The sequence below is a fragment of the Lissotriton helveticus genome, chromosome 12 (assembly GCF_964261635.1).
Source record: "Lissotriton helveticus chromosome 12, aLisHel1.1, whole genome shotgun sequence".
Classification (NCBI taxonomy): domain Eukaryota; kingdom Metazoa; phylum Chordata; class Amphibia; order Caudata; family Salamandridae; genus Lissotriton; species Lissotriton helveticus.
The window spans coordinates 551601911-551627382 of NC_136073.1; the positions used below are offsets into that span (position 1 = coordinate 551601911).

At 44.3% G+C, this 25472-nt stretch overlaps 1 protein-coding gene across 1 annotated transcript in view; it reads left to right on the forward strand.

Annotated features, from left to right (window-relative positions):
• The first annotated feature begins 711 nt into the window (after positions 1 to 711).
• The window catches only part of PLLP (plasmolipin), a 232815-nt gene continuing 208054 nt past the window's right edge, over positions 712 to 25472 (forward strand). The window contains exon 1 of the mRNA XM_078671579.1: positions 712 to 1261. Coding sequence (XP_078527705.1) covers positions 1121 to 1261 — 141 coding nt within the window. The 5' untranslated portion in view covers positions 712 to 1120. The remainder of the gene's footprint in view (positions 1262 to 25472) is intronic.

The window sequence follows — 25472 nt, forward strand, 5'->3', positions numbered from 1 at the left end:
ATCGACCGTAATGCTTTTCCTCGCCTCCTCCGCGTCGTCGACGTCAGGGTTGTGTTGTCCAACAGCAGATTACACTGCCCACAGCACACCTTTCACGCTAGCCCCGCCCCAGCGGGGTTGTTTTAAAGTATTGACTAAACATTTGCGGACCCATCTCGATGGAAGAATCATTGACAGAAACCAAATACATACATGCCAACATTTCAGAAGAGCAAAGAGGGAGATTTTTTTTTAAAAATCGGGAGAATGGGGCTTCAAATCGGGTTACTGGCGTGTATGGGCTTTGGAAGTGTGCTGCTGCAGGATTGGACATTTGAAACACAAATGTACGTTTTTTTTCTTACCTTTTACAAGCATGGAGCGCAATGGCAGGCTGAGAGGGTGATGCAAGTGTTGTCCCCCCCCTCCGCCCCTGTGTGACACCCCAGCCGAAAACAGCTTCCTGTGCACACACACGCCCCCCCCCCCCTACTTCACAGGTCTTCAAAAGACTATTGCCTTGTTAATGACCCTTTGTTGTTTTTTCACCCCATCGAGAGCCCCTGCATGGCCACTTTGACTATTGCTGGAAAAATTAGCACTTCACACAAACGCCCTGTCAACAAACCCCGAGGAATCGGGTTTTTGCTTGCAGGAATCGGGAGGCGGGAGACTAGCCTTCAAATCGGTAGTCTCACGCCTGAATCGGGAGGGTTGGCATGTATGCAAATAGTGTGCATGCCAAAGTCTCCCGGCGCATTCTCTGCCAATGTGTACTTACCCTGGGACCCACCCATGCCCTGCCTGGCTGGGCAACGGCGACGAGAAGAGAGGGAGGAGCACGTGACCAAAACCAGCGCCTGGAAGTGTGTGTCCTGAAGAGAGGCGTGTGCGCGCACTGCTGCTCTGTGGCCGCTTCACGCTGCTCTGAGGCGTGCCGCTTAGGAGAGCCTGCTGGGGCCAGCATTATTGAAGCACGGACAACGGACAGCACAGAAGACAGAGGGACATGGTGCAAAGTTCAACAGGGTGACGTCAGAGGGAAATTTGGGAAACAACCAGGGCGCGTTGCTTCCAGCATTGCGGTCAGTTTTGGGAGTCAGCCTTATTTGAAACCCCCGAATACAGCAGTCCTTGTATCATGGCTGAGTTCCCCTCAAAAATCAGCACCCAGACCAGCTCAGCGGGCGTGTCCAACTCTACAACACTCACCTGGAAATGCATCTCCCTCGATGTTGGGTTCGTCAAGTCTCCGTCTGGAATATTAATGATTCTGGAAATTGTAAGTACAATAATACGATTTTATGCCTCATCTTCCGATGTGATATGGAAGTCAATTCACCGAAATGCCAGGGGTGGCGGAAGTGACATCACACGCCCTTTGACCTCCACTATCACACTTATGCACTCGCACAGGACTTTAAGTGGGCCGGGTCTTGCCGGCGCCGTGCACCGGCCGTTCGAAAAGCAGTGGTTGAGACGGGTCCCTATCGGGCTCTCCGTTTGTGCCCTCGCCCTCAGGATGAAAAAGAAATCTTATCTCTGCAGCAGTACCACTCCTAGCTACCTTTGATGTAACTTGTTTTCGGTCTTTCACTAACATCATGTCAGAACCGGAGCATTTTCCAGGTCCTTAACAACGACGCCCTTAGTTGCTTATTTATCTTACGCAACTAACAACCACTGACAAACCCAATAGTCCTGGCTTCTTGTTGGTGTAATGTTAGATGCTGTATTATATATCTGGATGCAATGACAGAAACAGCGCAATACCAGTTGGGCGACACACTATGCTAACCACAGGTATTTAGCTTGTATTTTTACGCCACGCCCTTAATTTCGACTACTCCCCTTTGAGAGAACCCCAAGGGGCAGATTTATGAAGGCCTTGCGCCGCCGGTGCGTCACTTTATTTGATGCAACGGCAGCGCAAACAATGCGCCCTATTTACAACGTGACGCATCTAGGAGATGCGTCACGTTGTAAAGCCCTGCGCCATCAGGAGGCGTTCCGGCGCAGGGTGGGCGTTCCGGGGCAGGTGCGCCTTGCAAAAGTGGCTGAGTGAAATCTATAAGATTTCACTCAGTCACTTTCAGGACAATGCTGCGTCAAAAGCCTGCGCCTGCTTGAAGCAGGCGTAGGTCTTGACGCAGCATTGTGGAGATGGGGCACCCCCGAGCCTCGCAGCTCCAGCAATGCGCCACCTTTTCGGCACAGATGCGTCACGCATCTGTGCCGTTTTTGCCCCATGGTGCGCCGCATTGTAAATGCGGCGCACCATGGGTGGCGGAGCAGCGGTGCAGGATGACTGGCGCATCCCTGGGGATGCGCCAGTCATCATAAATCTGCCCCCTAGTTTTTAAATTCCCCTTATAGCCCTGCACTCGCACATAAACACACTGTCACCCTCAAGCACACACAAAACGCACATTTAAAAGCATTTTTTTACTTTTCTCAGCTGCCATTGAAGGGCATATTCCAGCGTGTTGTAGTCCATTTTGTATTACACTATTAGTGAATAACATATTTTATTTATTTACTATTAGTGTAATAAAATAATTGAGGGAAAATAAATTGAGGGGAGCCACTGTGTACCTGTCACTGAATTTGCCACCCTTGGGATCAGGGGTCGCAAAGGCAGTGCTGGCGGGTATTACCTCAGTTTGCCCACGCAAACGCATAGAAGAGTGGTGGGGTTGCTGTTGCCGCCCTGAAATGACAGGTGATAGCGGGGAGGCCACCGCCCCTAAAACGCAGACCGCCAGCTACTACACTGTGCAGTTGGACCCTTAAATGACGTCCGTGGGATCTGTATTGCTGTGTTCGAGTGATCTAAGCTGAAACTCCGCATTATTGAATTAATAGTAAAATGTGTATGTGTTCAGCCAACACTGGGACTCTCAGTCATACAGCCGTGTACAAAAACAGGGTTGTCTCATCCCAGAGTACACAGAAGATGGCAAGTAGGTGCAAGTACATCTCTTTCTAGCTTACTGGGGAGAGGTGTGGCGCCGCGGCCAGGGCGACTGACGCTGGACGCTAGGGATCACGGTTCGATCCCCGGCTCCGCGGCAGGGGTCTGCCCAGCACCATGCGACCCTGGGCAATAGCTCGCTTAATCTTCCCAACGGCCCCCAGCGCCGAGAGACCCCTTCGGGGGTGATTCATGCACTATACAAGTACTGGATTTACATTTACTCCCTATACTTTACTCGGAGGGTTGTCGCATCTGCACAGGGCCGCCAAACCCCAGGGGCCGCCACGACGAGGATCGGATCAGGATCACTGGCACTGGCGGCCCCCTCGCACACACATTTCAAGAGACATCGCAGGCCTGGACATCGAAAACCGGGAATCTAAAATGGGCGAAATTGAAAATATACCTAGAAGGCCTCTTGGGAAGAAAAGCTGTGGCCTGGTTGGTTGTGCTAGAATGAGAACGTGCACAAAAACGGTTCAAACGAAATCTTTTAGGCTGGCCTGATAAAGTACAAATAGCTTTACCTCACGTGAAACAATCACGATCACAGACATGCATTTTAATTGGCCTTTCTTTTAATTATAGAAATATATCCCTATGCTTTACTGCTTTGTGTATTAGATAAATTGAGAAGCAGACTTCTCCAGTAATCGCAGGGCTCATTTAGTTTTCAATAGATTTTCCTTTAATTTAGATCTTTTTATTTGCCCGCACCATGGCATTGATCACGAGTTCGTTTGCAGACACAATAATTACATTATGTTTACTCTTTCACCTCCTAATTACAGCTTCGTGAATAAAGCTACTCGAGAATATTTCAGGGTTCAATTTCGAAGTGGGCACATTCCTTTACTGAATGTCCTGGAAAAACAGGCTGAGAGTTCATTAAAGGTGTTTTGTAAAACTATAAAGCACTCACAGGCCTCATTAGAGTGCAGCAAAATGAACGCCCAATTACTACCATCATTACAAAAACCTATAATATGTGCATTAAAGGGATGGAGAGAGAATTGGGGAAATGTGAATTGCCCTGGTGCAGCATCATATGTATTTTATTATTAACTGCAGTTTTTAGGTTGGATGTAGAGACACCACTAGCTGTCGTCCCAGCCTCATTTTACCAAATAAAATATATAAAATAAATAAAAATTCTTATATACATACCTATTGAGGATTTGGGTCGGCCCTCTTCATCCAAGCGATCTGTAAATCTGCCATTCACTGTTTGCTTCCCCCACTAAAACACGAGGCATGTTGTCATGGACGAGCCCACTTGCTTGTACTGCTAGAGACCGCATTTTACCTTTCACACGTCCACATCTGCCTAAAAATAAGTGCACTTTGGTGCGAGGGATGTTTGCCTAGCACTTTATTTTGTCCCTTATTTTTAGCCTTTTATTCTTTATACTTTTTAGTAATCCTTCTGTTTTAAACTACGTCTTCAGGTTACAGTAATTGAAAGTCAATTGCACATTTTCTGTGTACCCAAAAGACTTGTATATTACTGTGATGTCCATTAAAACAAAAAAAGACCTCTACACCTGTTGTAAGTACACTTGCCAGCTAGCAATGTACCCATGCTGTTATTTTTTTAATATATACTGGCTATTTTCATTTGTTTTTTCAAAGCTTATGGCCACCAAATTTCTGCACGGGATGGGTCACACACAACTCAGCCAGGTTGAATTCCCAAAGCCGGCGGCCCGACCCAGTTATTATGCATACCACCAAGCAATGGGACAGCAGCGACGCGTTGTTGTTTTAATTTCAGTTTCACTTACTTGCCCAGCTTGGCAGCCAGCCAGCCAGCAGTTTGGGTCCCAGGGCCGTCAATCTTTGTCCCAGGGCCGTCACGACACGTCATTGGTAGTAGGACTGTCAGCCCGGGCCCCACCTACGCTCCCTGCACAGGGCCACCATGATCCCCTGAACCTCACGCATGGCACACAACCCTCCTGTATGCGCCCAATCAGTGATGGAATTTGAAAAAAATAACTCAGTGAACCCATAAATTGGGGGTCAAGGTGTGAGGGGGTGGAGTCCCGAAGGGCGGGGCTTGAAAAGCAGAGTCCGATGGTCTATTTACATTCTTTTTTGCAAAGAAATTGGCAACAAGGACGTGTGACAATAAATCTGTTCTAGATGACTTCATTTATCACAAAGAGCCTGAATTTTAAAGATATCTTGGGTTGGTAAAGACACCTGTTATAGACATCTTTGTGTTCTCAGCAATATTAAGGGGATCAAAATAGCGGTAGGATAACTCTAGTGGTTAACACAGTTCTGGGAGAGTTCTGTCTTTTATCCAGTCACAGTTTTAACTCTTAAAGTTGTATGGATAGTTAATGTGCCTGCTGCAAAGCACAACGTGTAACATGCAGATCACAGATTTGTTTTTTATTCGGCTAGGTAAGTGGGCTACTGCTTTTGACACCAAGCTCATTTTGTAACTTCCAGTTCATAAGTTGCAAGCCTTCTAATATAGAAGAGTGGTCTATTTGCTGGCATTGAGGTGTAAGTCATGGGGTTAGATCCTTATGCTTTTTTCGCAATCTATAACTATTCCAAGATTGCAAAGAAGGTGTTCCTTTGGGAAGTAATAAAGCCTTGTTAGTACAGACAACCCGAATCACCGAATTATGTTTTATATCTTGACTTTGTGTTTCTCCCGACCATTCACTCTTAACATATAATGTCTACAAGTATGGATGATATATTATTCCTTCACCCTATTACCCCCATCATCTTATGCAACATTTCCTGTACATTGATCTGCACACTTGTATGATTTATTGCGCCTGTGTGTTTGTGTGTGATGTAAAGCACTCCAACACCCTATACTGGGATGAATAGCGCTATAAAAGAGTTAAATAAAAAAAACTTGGTGCCATTTAAGTCAATATCTTTGTAATTACTCATACAGACATAAATCCTGCAGTCTTACAGTGCAAGCACATCTCTTACATAGTGAGTTGAACAAAGGTAAAAGCATACCTCCAATAGTTTCTCTTAAGTACTTGTGAAGTGATAGCAAACTGTGCACATTTGTTTTCTTCCATTGCATCGGTATCAAGGTGTTTAGCCCTAGATGTCTATCAGCAAAGATGATACTTGAACAGAAGGAGGGCTGATGGCCCTTTAAATCGAGCCTTTGTTTGTGCCTGGATGAGGGTTCAAATAAGGAAGACCCTTCACCCCGTAGGTTCCTTACCCAAATGAATGCAGACAACATGCAAGTGCTGCTGAATGCCACAGTGTCTGAAAATGGCACAAGGAGAAAGTCAACATCTTTCCCTGGGTCGGCTGAATCACAGATCTGGTCAAGAAATAGCTGCCGGAATTGGGATCCGACAGGATTTCCCTATTTTCCAGCTCTGTGCCCAATGCCAGTTCACACTAAATATGAACAACAAACAAGGTTGCCTCTTACCCGACCACACAGAAGGCAGCAAGTGTGTGCACGGGCAACTCTACCTATACGCCTCTCTTCTTTACTCATGCTTAATCGGAGTAGAATTTTCTTGAGACCGGGTTGGAGCACACATTTGAACCCCATGTGCAACATTAAATGCTTCCCACACAGTGCACACTACAAACTCCGGTTCTATGAAAAATGCACAACAATCCAATCACCCACTAATCAAGAAAGGCTCTGGGGTACCAACCAGTACATCTAGTGCTTTACAATTGAATGGGATACAATCTATACGCTAGGACAAGATTTCCATGACATTTCAGAAGTATACATGAACGTCCAGGCTTGAGCCTTCTTTCTCATTAGTAAAAGTAGCCATCAAAGAATACTACAAGGGGTCTTCAAGCCATACTTGCATTATCCTATAGACTTTGAGTGCTCCGAGATCACTTATAATCTAGCCTGCACAGTGTCTTTCAAATAGACCACAAGTCAATCACAGAGGGTTTTACGTACACTCAAACACTTGGGTAGACACATATAATATCTCCTTTGTTGGCAATGTGCATTTGTAAGGGAAATGTATGATGAGTGCTGGTGGTTAGGGAAGTAGCTACCATTCATTGGTGCAGCAGGTGGATGTGGGTTTGGGGTGTTTTTTTGTCAATGTGGATATGTAAAGATCCCAAGTGAAATCCAACAGATGCTTCATCATATTCGACTGAAAGCACCTGTACTCAACTATTTACTCAGAATACATTTTTTGTGGGCGTAACACCCCAAACACCCCCTAAAGCTAGGTCCCTTGGTACTTGGGCAGGTACCCCCTGGAAAGAAAGACTGGGCAGGATTTGTGACTTGCATCAGGTGCCCTCTGTAAAACTCATTTTGCTCTTCTGTCTGCAATTTAAGGTTAATGTTAATCCCAGCACACTATACGATGATCTAACTAGTGACCCAAATCCTGTTTTGAGTGGATAATGAACACCAAAATATGAATATAATTTGTGCAAACACAACATTTTAGGATTATTTTAAATATGTTTCTGTAATGAATCTGTAAATGTTAGTAGAATGTTAATCCATGATTTTTTATTTATTTGGTAGAATGTTCTACATGTTGCTTATACAAAGGAGTGTTATTGTTCATACGTGTGCTTTAAACCAGAAATAAAAAATGTAATTAACTATCAAACATTTTGAGTTTGGGAAGAACTTGTTATTTTCTGAATATGTTCGGGTATTTTTCTAATAACTCAAATTGCAAATACATTACTTGTAAAAGTTGTTGATTGCTGGTACGTTTGCTCAGTGGTTTAATAGTCACTGATTACGTTTGTAGCAGTCTGCAGATTTTGGGTTGCCATCACAGCAAGCCAGCTCGGCCTTCCATCCTTCCTAGAACAGTAAACTGAGTAACATTAAATTAGGTGGGCCAAATGGTTGACTTACCATTCATGAAGGAGGGAGGGAGGTGGAGAGAGAGAGAGACAGAGAATATATAAGCATTGACGTGAGAGAGATAGATGACGAAGAATGGGCAATATACACAGATCTTAGGACCACTTGTACAACCGCTACATTTTGCGAGTTCCTAATTGTGACTTTTTGCGACTCGCAATTAGGAAGTCGCAAAATGCGATGCACAACAGTGTGTTTGACACTTTTTTTGATTCCCAGTAGGTCGCAAATGGACCTGCCTCATCAATATTCATGAGGCAGGTCGCAATTTGCGACCCGTTGGGAAATGCCAAAATCATAGGGATGATGGACTGCTGGGGTCTGCAGACCACCATGTCTCTGATTTGCTTTTTCAGTAAAGCACGTTTTGGGTAGGGAGGGTGGAGGGGTAATGCAGTTTTATTTTTTAAGAGCAGATAGTGGTCCCTGGGATATTTGCGCCCACTATCGCAAAGGCGAAGGGGTCCCTTGAGGACCCCTTCCAGTTTGCTAATGGATTACCGACAACTTGAAATTGGTGGTAAACTGTAAATGTTTTGCAATCGCATTCCAGTCATTAAATAATTCTTGCACCCCCCCCTGCGACTCGCTATTAGGATGTGACGCCTATAACACTCTACTTCTTAATAGCGACTCACAAACCTATTTTGCGATTCGGTAAAAGGTTACCGAATCGTAAGATAAGGCTAGTACATGTCAAAAGGCAATATATTTAGCAGTTGCAAATAGCCTGATTCTCCTTTTGCGACCCCTTAAACCTTTTGTCCATGTGGCCCCAAGTCTATTATGCAATATTCCTGTGACTATCAGTAGTGAGCTGAATTGCAAATTCGGTCGACCTGTATTCGGAGGGGACTTCAGAACTGGTTGACATAAATATGACTGGTGCACAGGGTGGTTATATGGGCAGTATGAGACAGAAGAGTTACCTTTTCTAAAGATATTGTGGTATACTCTAATGCTCCAATAAATCAGGAGTACCAGGAATTGTGAGGTAGCCTCCAGCTCTTATTTCTAAATTGAAGGTACAGGGGTAATTGTTTCTAATAGCTGAGTAGCAGCACCCCTTCCCCCAAATGTTTTCAGTAGGATTTTAGATCCCTAGACGACAACATTGGGTGACTCTTTAAACTCATTTATTTTGCACAGTCGAATCCACCAACCTTTATGGCGAGAAATCTGAGAGCTGTGTTTGTATACATGGCTATGCCCATTAATGTCTGAATCGATACAATAGTCAACTTTCCGTGTGTGAGCCTTCATAAGTCGAAGGGGGATATGTACAATAAAATGTCGGCGCGCGATGTTACTCCAAAATTGGTAACACCGCGCTCTGACATTTTTAAAATGCAGGGATGCGCCATATTTACAAAAAAGCGGTGCACCCCTACGTTTCTCCTATTGCTGTCGCTAAAAAAGCTGCCTAGCGCCAGCGGAGGCACCTTTGCGTCATGTTGCAAGGGAGCCTTCTATGCAGGGGCGATTGTTTAGGTGCAGGAAGGGGACACCTCCCTGCACATAAACAATCTTTAATGTCGATTTGCTGTTTCTATGTGTGCTGAAGAAGTCAGCACACATAGAAAGAGCAAAATACAAGGAGAAATTAATAATTTCTCCTTGTATAGCCATCCTAAGGCAAGGTTTTGCCTGACTTAGTTTTTGTCGCCGCCCCATCCTTGTAAATATGGGACATCGTCAAAAAGCAATGTGTTGCGGTGGAACGCCCACTGCAACACCCATTGCCCGCCCCTTGGCCGCAGCGGACCGCTGCGGAAAGGGGCATATTTACAAGGTGGCCTTAAGTGGCTTAACGCCACCTTGTAAATATGGGGTACGGAGAAACGCTACCGGAGCGTCTGAAAAAGTGACGCTCTGATAGTGTTAGGGGCTTGAAAATATGCCCCGAGATCTATATTGTCGTCAATGCTAAAGTTTAATTCCACCCTTGTTTACCCTAGTTTTCCTTATGTGAAACTTTTCAAAAAACACTTCTTTTTTACCCGGGGTAAGAACCTAGTTGCGAAGCTGTACCCTCCTTCACTTAATATCGTAAGATATATAAATGGTTCCAAATTCCTCTCTGGTAAAGTGACAACAAGTTGTTTTATAGATAGAGGTGAACATTCACACTTGCACACTATGTATAACTGGTGCAAACATACTTGAGTATTCAACTAAAAATGTACTCCTGTTTCGGAGTATATATTTGTAGGGACAGAGGTCTCATTTCTGGAATACTGTATTCGATGGGATCCCTACTGAGTATGACCATGAGAAATACATCAAATACCTATCCTTTTAGATCCCTTTTAGCTCCTCATTGGTATTTGTTTCCTCCAGGAAGCACCTGGAGGCGGTTTGGTTTTCAGTGTTACATTTATGATCTAACAAGGCAACGCTCTCACTCTTAAATATTGCCTTCATCTATAGTGGGTCTAGTTCTTAATTTGTGAAAAAAAGACATAAGTTCAAGGTCCCAATGTTTTTTTTAGGAGCCTGCTACCCATATTGCCAGATGGCCATGTTGCTGATTACATTGCTACCTAGTGTTGCTTCCTCGTCATTCCTTTGTCTTACACACCCTACACTTTCTGGCTCTTTATCTTACTCTTGTCAATTCTATTTCATCTATGTTTACTCCATGTGTCAATATTTTACTTATTTTCTCTTTCTCTTATCTCCACTTTCTGCTTTACTCCATGTCTTGCTCTTGGTGAAAGCCTGGTCCTCTGAGGGACAGAGGCATGAGATGAGCCCTTACTTATGTTGACATTTGGTAGCTCTCCTTGTGATCATTTCCCTCTAGAAATGGTTAGCGATTTGTTATTTGCGAGGGTAGTGTAGTAGGCGTTGCTGCCACAACCTGAATCTGTGTGCTGTTTTTCAATGTTTTTTGAGAAAAATCCCCTTGCTAGACATTGACAAGTTATCAACATCTCGCCAAGATGATCAGCTATTTGCAAAAGAGTTATTTGGGAATGTTGAAAAAAGTTTGATGGAGAGTAGACCGTGGTCCACAGGACAATCGGCAGCTGACAAACAAACATAAAAAAGGAAACTTTTTTGAAACACATTCCTGTTTCATTTAATGAAAAGGGGCTGTAAATTGAAAAAAAGTTTGATTTATTGGAAAACGATCACTTTTAGCAAAAGTTGCTGCACAACTTGTGACCACTTTTTTGCGACCACGTTAATTAGTCGTGAAGCCCTTTATCACATTGGAAAGAAAGTTAGGGTACATGAAATTGTTCTGAGGCGGGAGGAGGCAAGTGAGCAGTGAAAAATGCTTTTTCAGCAAAGCAATTTACTGCATCACTTGGAGAGTTGCGTGGCATGTCTGCATGTCAAAAATTAACTTTAAGAATGACCAGGGCAACATCTCGGAGTGGAAATCATCAACAGAAGTCATTCTTTTTAAACTCTTGTGTTCCTCCTCTGTCCCTGATCCTTCTTTTTTCCCCATGAGATATGCTATCCGTGTAAATTTGTGCCAGCTTCTTCCCAGGGACTGACCTTTGATGGTGTGTGATTGTCCTACTGTGATTCTGTAAATATGTGCTAGATAGATTTTCGTCTCCAGCTGTTATTATAAGCATCTCACTAACCCTTAGTAAACTGCACACAGGAGTTCAATTTTAATAAAAGTGTGCACCAGAAGTTTGTGGTCCAAGCCTCTATACTTACCTGTATGCACTTACTTTCTCAATATTTTGGTCATCAGTATTTTGCCCTTGATAATCTGGTAGCACTATATTATTGAAACAGTAATCTTACATACAACCCACACAGTGGGACTGCTCCATAAAGAGAGCAGCTGACCACATAAGTTAGGTCCACACTATACAAAAGTCACCAATACAAAATAAGTACAAGTTCAAAACAGGGTGGTATGGTGTTTTTTTCATTTGCTGCCAGCTCTGTGCCGATGATTCCTAGATAGGATTTTAAATAGAAGGATAAGCCTCACCGAACAATATGCACTGAAACACAAATCGTTAAACTATATTTGAGGAGATGTGAATGCAGACTGGTTGGGTTGCAGTGGTAGATCCCTACTCCAATACCCTTTTCAAAGCTTCTCTTCATAGATTTTCCGTCCTGATCCAGATGCAAGCTCTTTATGTCCAATCAAAAAATACAATTTGAGTCTCAGGTTAGTCAAATTACTTACATTAAAACTGAAGAGTATAGCAATGCCTGGAAGTTATATATAAAGTGTCATTCATCCGAGACACACTGTGGCCAGTTTGCTTTCACGCCTTAGTTGTTTAAACAGACTACTCTGGGCACAAATGGCTGTGTGGATGAAGTCCCGATTTCTCACTCACCAGTCCAGATTGTCACAGTCCACCTGGGCATGGTGGGTACTGCGCCGCCTCATCTCACTAAGGGGAAGTCTATTTACAAAGTCCACTGTGATGGTGCATCTGGAGCAATGGTGCTCTTCATAACCGCTTTCCGCGCTTCCTGGCACCTGTCGTGGAGTGGCTGTAGACACATCTCTCTTGACAGGATTCCCCTCACATAGGAATCCCTTGAGGCCCTTGCCCCTGGATTGCAACAGGACTGCGTGGGCTGTGCAAGTCCTCTCATATGCAATGCCAATGGGTCACTGACGAACTCCTAACAGGGCCCACGTCCAAGCCTCGTGTAATCCCAAGGGTGAATGGTCCATTGGTCGAGAGTGCTCTCACCAGCAGATGTCAAGTTCACCGGGTCACACAGATGGTTTCTGGGTGGCCAGCCTCCCACTGCATCAAAGGTGCCTGGCTGACCGCTGGGTGTTCCATAGGCACAGGGCTCCACTCTGCATGTCCAGTGCTCCTTGGATGTTCTTAGTGATGCACTTGATAATGATGATACTCACAGTTATCAGTCAATAATTTGCAGTGTGACAGGTGTGTAATACACACCGTTCTCTTCTGTTACCTTCTTCACACTCTAGGGCTGTGGCCTCGTGACGCACTCTTCTCCTTTCTCATCTTCTTTTCTTCCTTATGATTAGGCCTCTCCATGTGACGTCCCCTTCACTTGGACCTTCCCAGTCACATCCTACCCCTAGGACTGACTCTCTTCTGCTCTCTCTCTCTCTCTCTCTCCTGACCAGGCCCTTGCTGTGATCTTCTTTTCACAGGGACCTCCCTGTTTTCATCCTGTCCTCTCTATACAACTCGACTCTTCTTCTCGTGGTGGATCTCTCGCATGTTTCCTCTTCGTGGACCTCTCCCAGGTTTTCTTTGTCTTCACTTGATGACACACCCCTTGCGCCTCCAGGCTACACCATGGCGGCTGTTTCTTTCCTCTTTCTTCTCTCCATGATGTTGTGCATGCGCCTCGAGTCTGCGCCATCATAGCACTCGCTTATGCCTCGCAGGGTCAGGAACACCCTGTGACGACATTAGTCCTCTTCCTCGCAGGGCTGTCACTCCCAGACTCCTCCTGCCCGTACTGTCCAATCTCCAATGCGGCCTCGGCGCATTTCTGACCTCATGCTCTCAGTGTTTCTCTTCATGGGCGCTGTCCACTGTTCCTTGTACACCCAGTCCTTTCTCCAGTGTTGGTGGCCTTCACCACTCGGGGGTCGCAGTCGGCACTCCTCACTAATGAGGTGATGGTGAGTAACTGCTCGGAGGTGCTCATCTTTCTCTCTTTCTTTCTCTTTTTCTTTCTCTTCCCAGCCCATTCTACTGCAGTCCACGGCTGTCTTTTCTCCTGGAACCTCAGCAGGTTCTGTGGTGCCGCAGGTCAGCCTGCCCACACGGGCGTAGTAGGGCAGAGGCAGGGAAGGCAACTCCACAGCGGGTGATGCCTCTTTCTTGATCAGCTCCAGGTAAGTGCAAATTCATTGTACCTGTACCCTGCAAAGGTGGGAGCCTACATTAAGGGCAAGGAGCAGCCCATTACTCTGGCAGGTGAATCTCGGCCCTTCAAATTAATGTGGCAGCTGACGTAAGTCCCTACACTTCCCAGTGATGACGGTCTCCTCTCAGCTGCGGGCTCCACAGCCAATATGGGCGCGAGAGGCCCGCCGCTTCACTGCAGGCATGGGCCGACCCAGACAGCCGCTAACAACTGGCAGGTACGGCGCCTCTTGGCAGGTCGCTCCACCTCTTTAATACTTCGCATAGCGCTCAGCAGGCTGTCGAGACGGGGTATGTGGGCCCATGAGTAGGTTGCCAGCTGCCATGCGAGGGAATGGAGCATGCGTACAGGCCTCGCCGTTGCTCACAGGTCAAGAGTCAGCCAGTGCCAGCAGCAAACAGCGGGTTCTCTTCTCTGCCATTTTTCACTTGCACAGTTTACAGGCTCTTGACAAGGAGCCATCTCGTGCTATGTTTCACAGGGCATTCTTCCTTCTGGACACGTCACGGTGTCTCTGAATGCCTCCCGCCAACTTTCCAACATAGTGGGTGCCCTCCTCTCATGCCGTGCTGTGATCCTCTTCTCTTTTGACTGCCCCTCCCTGCAAGGCCAGTCAGAATCTTGACCGTGGGCATCGCTTCGCGGGTACCATCGTCCTCACTCATCGGGTGGCAGCATATTGGCAGAGACACCTTATTCATATGCTACACTTCCTCCGCCAATCTTCAGGCCTGCTGCACACGCTGGTCCAACTCGCTCATTGCCAATATAAGGGTCAGGGCCCTAGGCCCTCATGCAGTAATGACACAGACACATGGTTGAACACGTTGAACCGGCACAAGGCATGTGCCCTTTTTATTGGCAGGGTCACCTATCCTGTGACCCCTGTGATGGATGGGTGTGAGTTGAGTGTTGACGCCAGCCCCCGAGGTGTTGGTGGAAACCCACTATTTAGAAACACTATAACGGGACCAACCGTTCACTATACCAGTGTCAGGATGAGTGCATTTTGGGTTCTTAGTCGTAAAGGGGATAAAAGCAGGAATATGCATTCTCTCCTGAACTGGTTCAGAAAATTAATTCCAATTTAGGCAAACCATAACACATTTCCTACGTTTGTAAACTGAGCGTTTGCCCTGGAGATGCGTGCCCATGGGACACATGCTATATAGATATATGCATTGCCCCCATGTTGATGTAAATTGCCCAGCAGTGCAGTAGTAGCCGTACGTTCAATGGCAAATTGGGCATGTACGTAACAGCTATGACCCACCCTGTGCAGAGTCCAGCACTGATATCACATTGGTTCTGGTTTGCCTTTTTTGGGCTTTTGTCACAGTCCTACACACATTTTACTGCTCATGTAGGCACTAGGAGCAGTGACATTGATTCTGTTTACACTACTGTTAAGCCCTACATTCCTTTTCAGTAGACAACACACTGTAAAAGTGAAGCATGTTGCTGATTTGTACTGCATTCTGCCTGTAATGTTTTGGAAAGCATTAAGCAAAGGGAGTCCAGCCAGGTGTGCAAACCCGTCTCTACTACCTGAGTAGTTTCATTGACTACCTCCCCATCGAGGATACAATTCAGTACCAAAGCAGAGGACTCCTAAAGTATGCACCATATGTCTGGTGAAACCCACAACATTCCCAAGTTATTAAGAACATGTTTAAATAATGAATCCTCTAGTAAAAAATAAAATATCCATTAGCGAAGGGACCACTGTATCCAATTGATGGACGTAAATGAAGCAAACCACCAGTTTTTTTTATCCATACTGTTATTTATATACCCTCCTACTTAGAACCAGAAAGATTAAGGAAAAGCATCAAAGTGTTTATGCCCCGAATGCAGTCCGTTTATTATTTAGGTCATCGTCCAATCCATGTCCATGAACCTAGTGAAACAGGACTCAATGATCTCCTGTCACTTAAAGCCAAGGCCTCAGCCTTGAAGAAGCCTCACCTATCCACTGGTCCAGTTCATCACCACAGGACACTATTGAAAGATGAAGATGCAGGCAGCTTACTGTTAGATGTTCTCCACATGCACACAAAGGTTGACCGAGTAAATGCTCAAAAGACTAACAGACTTACCCCATACCTACCCATTACCTATCCTCTGCTGTGAGCCCTGCTCATATTACAAATCTCGAAAGTCCCAACTGCCCATATAAGTGTCTAAGGAAGGCTGGAGAGCTCTGATTGGCTGTAGGAAGCTCTGTGAGCTTTACTTCCTCTTCGGTCAGCTTCCCTTACTCCCCCATGTGACCTAACCCAGACCCCTCGCGCCTCGAGTGTGGGGATGGTGAGAGAGTAGTCACAGAAACGTGGGTTTCTGGTCCACTGAAAACAGGCAACTTAAAGTTAGAACTCAGTAGTGCTAATTAATTCTGCCGGCAGAGCAGAAGGACAGCATTTTTTGTAACTCCATGTTACAAGAATAACACTGATTTATTAAATTCCTCCAATTCCGCAGATGGAATTAAAAATTCCACCCACCCCTAGTTCAAAGCTTATGCCAGAAGCATAAGGTTGATTTATAGGCTAAATAATTCTATGCCTGCAGGTTCCCTTCTAGTCGTATTGCCGGGAACATTGTGCTTTTGGTCAGCCCTAAAAGCTTTCTCAAGAACAAAGAACAAGGGAACCCTACTCACTTGAAACCAAGGTACTGAAATTATTATCGAAAAAACAATGGCTCCTGTGGACTAATGGCAAAACAATCTTATTGTATAAACGCGCAATGGCGATGCAGTGGGTTAGTGTGATGTCAAAAAGAGGAGTCGAACACACCTTAGATTTGTATTTCATACACTATGATTTATATAGTCTTTGAAACAAAATACATACATAGTAATTAAATAATCCTCTAGTTTTAGTGAGTGGTGTCCCTGTGAAAAAACGCAACCTAAAACAATAGTGACAATTTTGTGACACATATACAAGGTTTCCTATACTTCATAAAGACGACCATTAGAGGGTATATATAGTATGAACCGTGCTTTATACAATGATAAATGCTGGTGTTTAATGGTTCGCTTTTGAAAACTGTTGATGGCGTTTCGATCCTATGTGCAATGTAGGGTCTCTTCAGGACCTAAGATTGTAGGGGCACCTGAAGGATAATTTTTGCAGCCTTGTGTAGGAAGTGTGGCACTGTGAGTGTAGTGAAAAGGGTAATACTCACATGGGACCCAGCCGGGCGCCCATGTGAGTGTAGAGGTAGGCTGGCAGGTTTGATTTGGCTCAACAGGAAGATTCCATGTGCAAGGATTTTGCCATTAGTCCACAGAAGCCATTGTTTTTTGATAATAATACTAATAGCTTTTTTAGGCACTTACCCTTGCACTTCTCCCAGCCTGCCTCTGTACTTAGGGTCAGCAACTCTGCCCCATGTAGGGATTGTGCTGGTACCATCATTATAGGCAGTAAATTCCAGGGACAGCGATGGTCCCCCAAATTTATTTTTTAAATTTGACTAGAACTCCTGTAGTGGAGAGTGCACATGCCTCCACTGTTCCTTATGCGAGGCTCAGTGTGATTTATTATTACATAACATTCTGTCGTGTATTTCTATAGGTTCTGATTCGATCCCCCTATTCCTGACCCTATTCTGGTTAAACTTACTAGCTAGTTAACTAACAGTCAGCCCATGAGGCAAGAAATCCCCCATGATGCAGATACCGTTATCTGACGCAGTCACACTACGGCACAGGAACGTGTTATCTGATTAGGTCATAACGCTTGAGATCTAATTAGACAAGCGACATTCCTCCAGCCCCTGATAAGGCATACGACGTTCTCATAACAAATCAAACCTATGACAACCTGGATAATCCGTGCGGCCATTGTTTTGATTTCACAGAGAACTTTAGTAAAGAATGTGCTAACGAGCAAGTCGTATGACATCTTTATTGACGTACCTATGTCCATCCTTACGTCAATCTCGGCACCTTTAAGGTATAAATATTGCCGACCTTGCCCTATGCAAACACACGCGTGGTGACAAGACGGAGCAGCCATACTTGCCGAAGCCGAGAGCAGAAGCAGACCCCGCAGGCAGCAGCCCCGCCTTCCTGACGCGCTGAGAGACGCGCTGCTATCTCAAGCCGAGAGACCCAGCACCGGCGCTTCTGGGCAGCCCTCGCAGGCAGCCTGGAATATCGAGAGCAGAGAAAGAGATACCATTCCTCATCCATCCTAAATTCCAGGTACAGAACTGAATAACCCCTCCTAGAGAATTCTTTAGTTATTCACTTGGCAAAAACAAACTTAAACTAAACTGTAACTTTCTATTCCCGCCCACGCATTAGACTTAGGTCAGGTACACGGGGTAGGCGTATTTAGAAACACCAGTTGAGTACGTTTAGTCAAATGTATATGTGTATGTAAATATATTTTAATCATTTTAAACATCATATGGCTCAGAAACCATATCAATGTTTTTACAGTATTATTTTATACTATTGCTTCTAATGTATGCACTTTACTTAACTATAAGTATTGCAATAATATCGATCCATTTCTCTTGTACGAGAAAAGAGACTGATCAATAAATAACATCTTTTATTGAACACGCCCGTCTCTTCCTTTTCTCTACATTCTGATGAGACTAAGAATGCACGTACTGACTGAGTAAAATAATTGCCTTGTGCTCACACGACTCTCGAGATTGACTCTTGATTAGGGGAGAGCAAAGTTGTCATGTTCTATGGTTGTCAGAAACTAAATCCCTTCTTGTCTAATCAGGGGAGTTAATCCTTCCTTGAACATTCGAGAAAGTTTCTAGCGAACTCTGAGCTTAGCTGGCAAACCCAAAAATTAAGTCTAGTATCGACAGTAGTAGACCTAGTTAACGTCTGGCCTAGGCCTTTACTGCTGTAGGTACTATTCCAATGCGCAGAGCCTATTGGGAAAATAGGAGCTACACTACTGAATTGTTGAAGTCCGCATTACATACTGAACTAATTGTCTATGAATTTTTAGTAGTTGTTTTAGCTGTATTAATAGCTCTGCTGCAGGCATTCTTTCGATGTCTGGATGTGGTGTGTATCCGGCTAGGACCGGCCACGTTGCTCCTGGTCTTCCTAAAGGACCGAGCCTTGTAATGTGATTGTTATGTATTAGGGCGCCATCAAATAAGAGCAAATGCTCTTGGAATTTGAGTGGTACTTCCACCTCCTCGAAAGGAGTGTACGTTTCAGGAGGTTCCTCTACTTTGTAATAGTGGAAGTACTTTGTTACAGCATTTGCTGCTGGAAAATGTATCCATGTATAGTATACCTCTGTCTGCCGATATTCGTGTGCCTCAATTACGAATATGACTGTGCCACCTCTAGGTGTCAGTCCATTTTCTATAAGTTTTAAGGTTATAGATCTCCTTTTAATGACCGGAATAAGTATTATATCCGCGTCTGCTGCTTGCATGGTAGCATCAGCATCTGCTATTTCAGTAGCTAATCTAATTGCCTCTCTTTCTCCATCGCTGTCTCCCATTTTACTGACAGGATGGTATTATTTTTGTTTGCAGATCAGGTTTCTTTATGGAAACAGAGATTAGATGCACAATATTCTGGAACTGTTTTATCCTTCAACGTTGACTAGACCAAGAACCATACATAGGAGTTCCCTCCTGCGAGGTTTTGGAGGATATAATAACCTTTCACCCACTCCAGACGTCTTTGGAGTATTTGGGAAAAGGGGTCTGAGTGAGAAAGCACGACTGAGTTACTCTAAATGTCTTACGTTAGTTTTATCGCCCTTTCCAAACGCGTTGGGCGCCATGTAGTGTAGCTCCTATTTTCCCAATAGGCTCTGCGCATTGGAATAGTACCTACAGCAGTAAAGGCCTAGGCCAGACGTTAACTAGGTCTACTACTGTCGATACTAGACTTAATTTTTGGGTTTGCCAGCTAAGCTCAGAGTTCGCTAGAAACTTTCTCGAATGTTCAAGGAAGGATGAACTCCCCTGATTAGACAAGAAGGGATTTAGTTTCTGACAACCATAGAACATGACAACTTTGCTCTCCCCTAATCAAGAGTCAATCTCGAGAGTCGTGTGAGCACAAGGCAATTATTTTACTCAGTCAGTACGTGCATTCTTAGTCTCATCAGAATGTAGAGAAAAGGAAGAGACGGGCGTGTTCAATAAAAGATGTTATTTATTGATCAGTCTCTTTTCTCGTACAAGAGAAATGGATCGATATTATTGCAATACTTATAGTTAAGTAAAGTGCATACATTAGAAGCAATAGTATAAAATAATACTGTAAAAACATTGATATGGTTTCTGAGCCATATGATGTTTAAAATGATTAAAATATATTTACATACACATATACATTTGACTAAACGTACTCAACTGGTGTTTCTAAATACGCCTACCCCGTGTACCTGACCTAAGTCTAATGCGTGGGCGGGAATAGAAAGTTACAGTTTAGTTTAAGTTTGTTTTTGCCAAGTGAATAACTAAAGAATTCTCTAGGAGGGGTTATTCAGTTCTGTACCTGGAATTTAGGATGGATGAGGAATGGTATCTCTTTCTCTGCTCTCGATATTCCAGGCTGCCTGCGAGGGCTGCCCAGAAGCGCCGGTGCTGGGTCTCTCGGCTTGAGATAGCAGCGCGTCTCTCAGCGCGTCAGAAAGGCGGGGCTGCTGCCTGCGGGGTCTGCTTCTGCTCTCGGCTTCGGCAAGTATGGCTGCTCCGTCTTGTCACCACGCATGTGTTTGCATAGGGCAAGGTCGGCAATATTTATGTTATGTGTTTGCATAGGACAAGGTCGGCAATATTTATACCTTAAAGGTGCCGAGATTGACGTAAGGATGGACATAGGTACGTCAATAAAGATGTCATACGACTTGCTCGTTAGCACATTCTTTACTAAAGTTCTCTGTGAAATCAAAACAATGGCCGCACGGATTATCCAGGTTGTCATAGGTTTGATTTGTTATGAGAACGTCGTATGCCTTATCAGGGGCTGGAGGAATGTCGCTTGTCTAATTAGATCTCAAGCGTTATGACCTAATCAGATAACACGTTCCTGTGCCGTAGTGTGACTGCGTCAGATAACGGTATCTGCATCATGGGGGATTTCTTGCCTCATGGGCTGACTGTTAGTTAACTAGCTAGTAAGTTTAACCAGAATAGTGTCAGGAATAGGGGGATCGAATCAGAACCTATAGAAATACACGACAATTCATAAGTATTTATATGAGGTTATCGCCTCCACCATATTGTTACGTAGCACCCACGTATATGCTTTCGCCGTTTTCCCAAAATTGATTATTTCAGTTTTTTCCAAATTAACCTTTAGTTTATTAGTCACACAGTACAAATTAAACCTTTCCAACTTCCTCTGGAGGCCCACTTGTGTCATATCTAAAATGGCCAAATCATCCGCATAGAGGAGACACGTGATATGCCTACTTCAGTGCCGGCTGCCTCTGTAAGGGGGTGTGGGGGGGTAAAAAGATTTTTTTTCAAAACTTACATTCGCAGCCGCCGCTGTACGCCTCTACCACCGCTGCACACCTCTCCTCCATCTGCTGGCAGCACTGGAAGCACCCAGGCTTCCGGACTCTCCCAGCCAATCACAACATTCCCTGAGCAGCATCGTGATTGGTCTGAGCGGCCTGATAGGCCGCTCAGGCAGTGCCTGGGAAGGCTGGGCAAGTACCTCACAGGGCTGTGCAACACAGCCCGATGGAGAACATGCCAAGTGCGCTTGACGGTGTGGCTGGCCCTAGAGGGCCTGTCAAGTCGTCATGCGCACGTAGGGAGAGCGAGGTAACCGGCCACAGACCACGCTCCGAAACTGTAAGTAATTACCCAGACAGACGAGTGTCTGATCAACAACTGGCAGCGCTCACCCACTAGCACGGCCCCGTGTTTTTCTAAGACGATTCTGATCTCCTTCAGCACGTGATTGACGAAACTATTTTCCAATCTCATGTTTCAGAATACGTTTCTGTAGCGAGGACAACCTTTCCCCGCCCTATGAGGTATCGCAATACCCCATTGAGAGTAAGCTTTACTTGTTTGTCTTATATGTTTCAATGTAAGTGAGTCCGTCTTATGTTGAGTGTGATGAGTATGGTAGCACATGCACTTTCTACAAAATAAAACCTCGCATGCACAAATTGAATGCGAGACATTATCACGCCACATAATATGTTATAATGCGCGTGAGTTGAATAGATATAGAGGTACCACAGAGCACGTATAAATATAAAGCTTGCAAGTTGTGGTAAATAACTATCGCCTATATTACGGCCAAGGCACTCCCACTTCCTCACACAGAGAAGAGGCACAATCAGCAACCCTTCGTGCCTGGACTTTTGCGACGCCAAGCGAAAGGTACCTTTCCTAATGGGTCTAACAGCATGCGATCACGATTTTGAGGCACTGCACAACGTAACAGGCTTGTAGAAGTTTATAATTTGACATTTGTCTTCATTCTTCCTTTACAGGTATTTTGATCTTTTTAAGGCTTACCCATTGTGGTTCAAGCCAACACCACAGGCACACTTTTGCCCTTTTGTGGTCCCAGAGAGTAGGACCGGGTGCGCCTTTTAGGGGACGCAGACCATCCACTCTCAGGGTTTGTTGGTCCTGAAGAAAACCTGGTTAGTTTATACCTTCATGGTTGAAACATGTAGACCAGATACACATAGAGATACATGGGCTCATAATTACCCTCACTTTATCTCGCCATTGATTTTACCATTGTCCAGTTGCTTGCAAATAAAAATTTTATTTTTCCCGAGTTAAACCAGGACAATTTTTAACACACTTATAATTTTTTTCACGCACCCTCCCTCACAACCTGCTCCACTGTAAACAGGTGTTGTAGCACACCCTGATGACGCTAGGTCATTAGGGTGGACCCCGATGATGAAGCATGTCACCACTAGGTGGTGAGTGAGGGGTTTCTTGACAAAAGGAGAACTTTCTCTCTTTTGTATTACCACACACCCCATTAGGAATCGGCGATTCCATATGGGTGGTACTCCTTGTCTGTTTCTAACCATATACCAGTGCCCACAGAAACGCGTCAAGATGTAATAAAAAGAAAAATCTACTTTAAATCTCTATGAACTATTGTATCATATATGATCTATTAAACAATGTGTTGAGACGATTACAATTGATTTATGCTTGATTAAGTAGTACTTTTCTGTGATGTGGAATTAGTTTTCCAACTTAGTTTCCCAGGTTTTTCCTTTTGATTTAAAAAAAAAAAATCTGTGTTTTAGGCCACCTTTATCGTCTCAAATTTTTTGTGATTTTACTGACATAGGTAGCCTAGTTAGGAAGCTATTTTTTAACATTAAATGTAAATTGTGTGTTATATGATGTACATTGACAATTAAATACTTGTATATTTTATTGATGAAAATTGTATTTTATATTTTGTGAGTACACTGTCTCTCCGTCCACTGTTTTCACATCGGTGATTTGAGGTTCCGTGTGGATCTATGTTGTGGTAAGTGTGGATTGACCCAAAGGGGGGTTTCTATTGACCTTGGTGGTGTTCCGAGAAAAACCTTAATATATTCTCCTCCAGCCACCTGCTTTTTTCAGGTACCCCTCTGGGCTTATAGGTATTTCCTAGGAATTTGGCCCAAGCATTTTCTGGCACCACACCTTAGGGGTTTGTTTAATGTTGTAATTGAAGATAGTCTCTCACAGGTGTCAGTTTAGACAAGATAGATACTTTATTGGAAGCGCAGAGATAACGTTGGTATTCCCAGTGCAGCCAGTATACAACTGACAGCAGGTGGATACAGCTATGTCATGGAACATAGCAAACGTTGGAACTGTACATAGAAATTTATATTTAAAGCACCAGAACACATATTCTACAATGTGCCAGTTTAAGAATACAACACATCCTCTCTCCTTTATCTCTTTTACATAACAAAAACATAAAATACAATAACGAGGTGAAGCGTGTTACATACCTATTGAATGAAATTAAATCAAAATAAACAACAAGTAAAATGCAAATCAATAGATACATTGACAACTTTTTACAAATTTCAAAAATCCCCGCATACATAATCTTGCAGATATGTAGGAGGACATATTGATCTATGAGACATGACTCTATTAGTGATATTGTTTCCACAATCAGTTGGCACCACCATAGAAAATCTCCCACCATACGCTTCATCATCACTCATAAGAAAATGAGGATTGAAATTACTTTCCATTTCATTCCCATCATTCGCATCATGTAATTTGCTCTTTTTGTAAAGTGCAACTCTTCTCAAATTCCAATTCTCGCCGTTCTATAAAGTTACATATCTACTGTGTACAGTTGTAACTTTATATGGACCTCGAAATTTAGTAAACCTCACACTAATGTGACCAGGTTTGACTTTTACTAAATCATTGGGTTTTAGGTTTACCTTATGTATTGAAATTTTGTCTCCTCCTGCTTTGTCACAATTGAGATTTGCCAAACCAAGACAATCCTTCAACCATGCTGGAATTAGTTTAGTTTTGGCAGGACGCCCTCTCATAACCACAAAAGAAACTTTTCCAGAAACCGTATTTTCTGTTGTACGGTAGGCCCATACCAAATCATTCACCATGCTTTTCAAATTGCCTCTATTTGCTACTGCCATTTGGATCACCCTCTTCACTATGCGATTTGCCCTTTCAACAATGCCATTTCCCTGTGGGCTGTATAAAGATGTTCTGGTATGTACAACCCCACATGATTTCGAAAACATCATAGTTTCTGTAGAGATTAGTTGAGTGCCATTATCTGTGGTCAATTAAAAAAAAAATTAACTGCTTTTCTGCACTTGAGTGTGTGCTGGCCTATGAAGATCACCTGTTCATTTTTGCCTACACACTATATCCCGAGCAATGCCTGACAATAAGATGGCGACGATCCAAGACAACCTGATTCTCCTCACTGTGCCTGACCTTAAGATGGCGCTGCCTCAAACATTTATTGTCTAAAAACTTTATTATGTGACATCTGTTTACACTGCTGTGCCTGAAGTCTTTTCTGAAACTTTCTAAAGTGTAGGTCACAACTTCATCTGATCTCTACTACACTAGGGTCTTTCATGACTCATCTACGCTCACCCAAAGACCTCCTTTAATATCTGACTTTACCCTACTACTCCCATTAGCGCCATGCCCTAACGATCATGTCACAACCTGACCTGACCTGACGTGGTCAGGGGAAAATTCCTACACTCTGGTCTATTCCCCCAACCTCTCCAAAACCGCTGCTAAATCTTTCAAGCACGCCACCCTAAAAAGCCACCCTGAGACGCTGATATCCGACCTTCGCTTCAACGCGGACAGTGGCATTTGCATTAATGACCTTATTTTCTATTCCAGAAGAACCGCGCCTGGCGTAAAACCTTGGTGCATATCCTTAATATTTGCTCAACCAGAAACATTCCTTACAGCACCAAACTCATAATTGCTCCCTCCTCCATCCTACGAGCAGACCTCACCTCTACAAAAATGGCATAGTTCTGATCCAAGCCTCAACCAATAATCTTAATAAATTTGCAGACCTTTGCATCCTCCTCAGAAACCATGTGCAAGATACAAATAGGATAACTAACACCTGCACCAATGACCCACCGTCCTGCCAGCCTATTATGCCCAGCCACCCGCTTACCCCCCTCCCAAGGGCTTCCACTGCAGTTCCTCCTATCTCCCCCAGCATGCCCACGAACCCCGATTATGAACGCTCCCCTATATCCTTGATCCCCTCCCTCCCAGCGCCCCCCCATC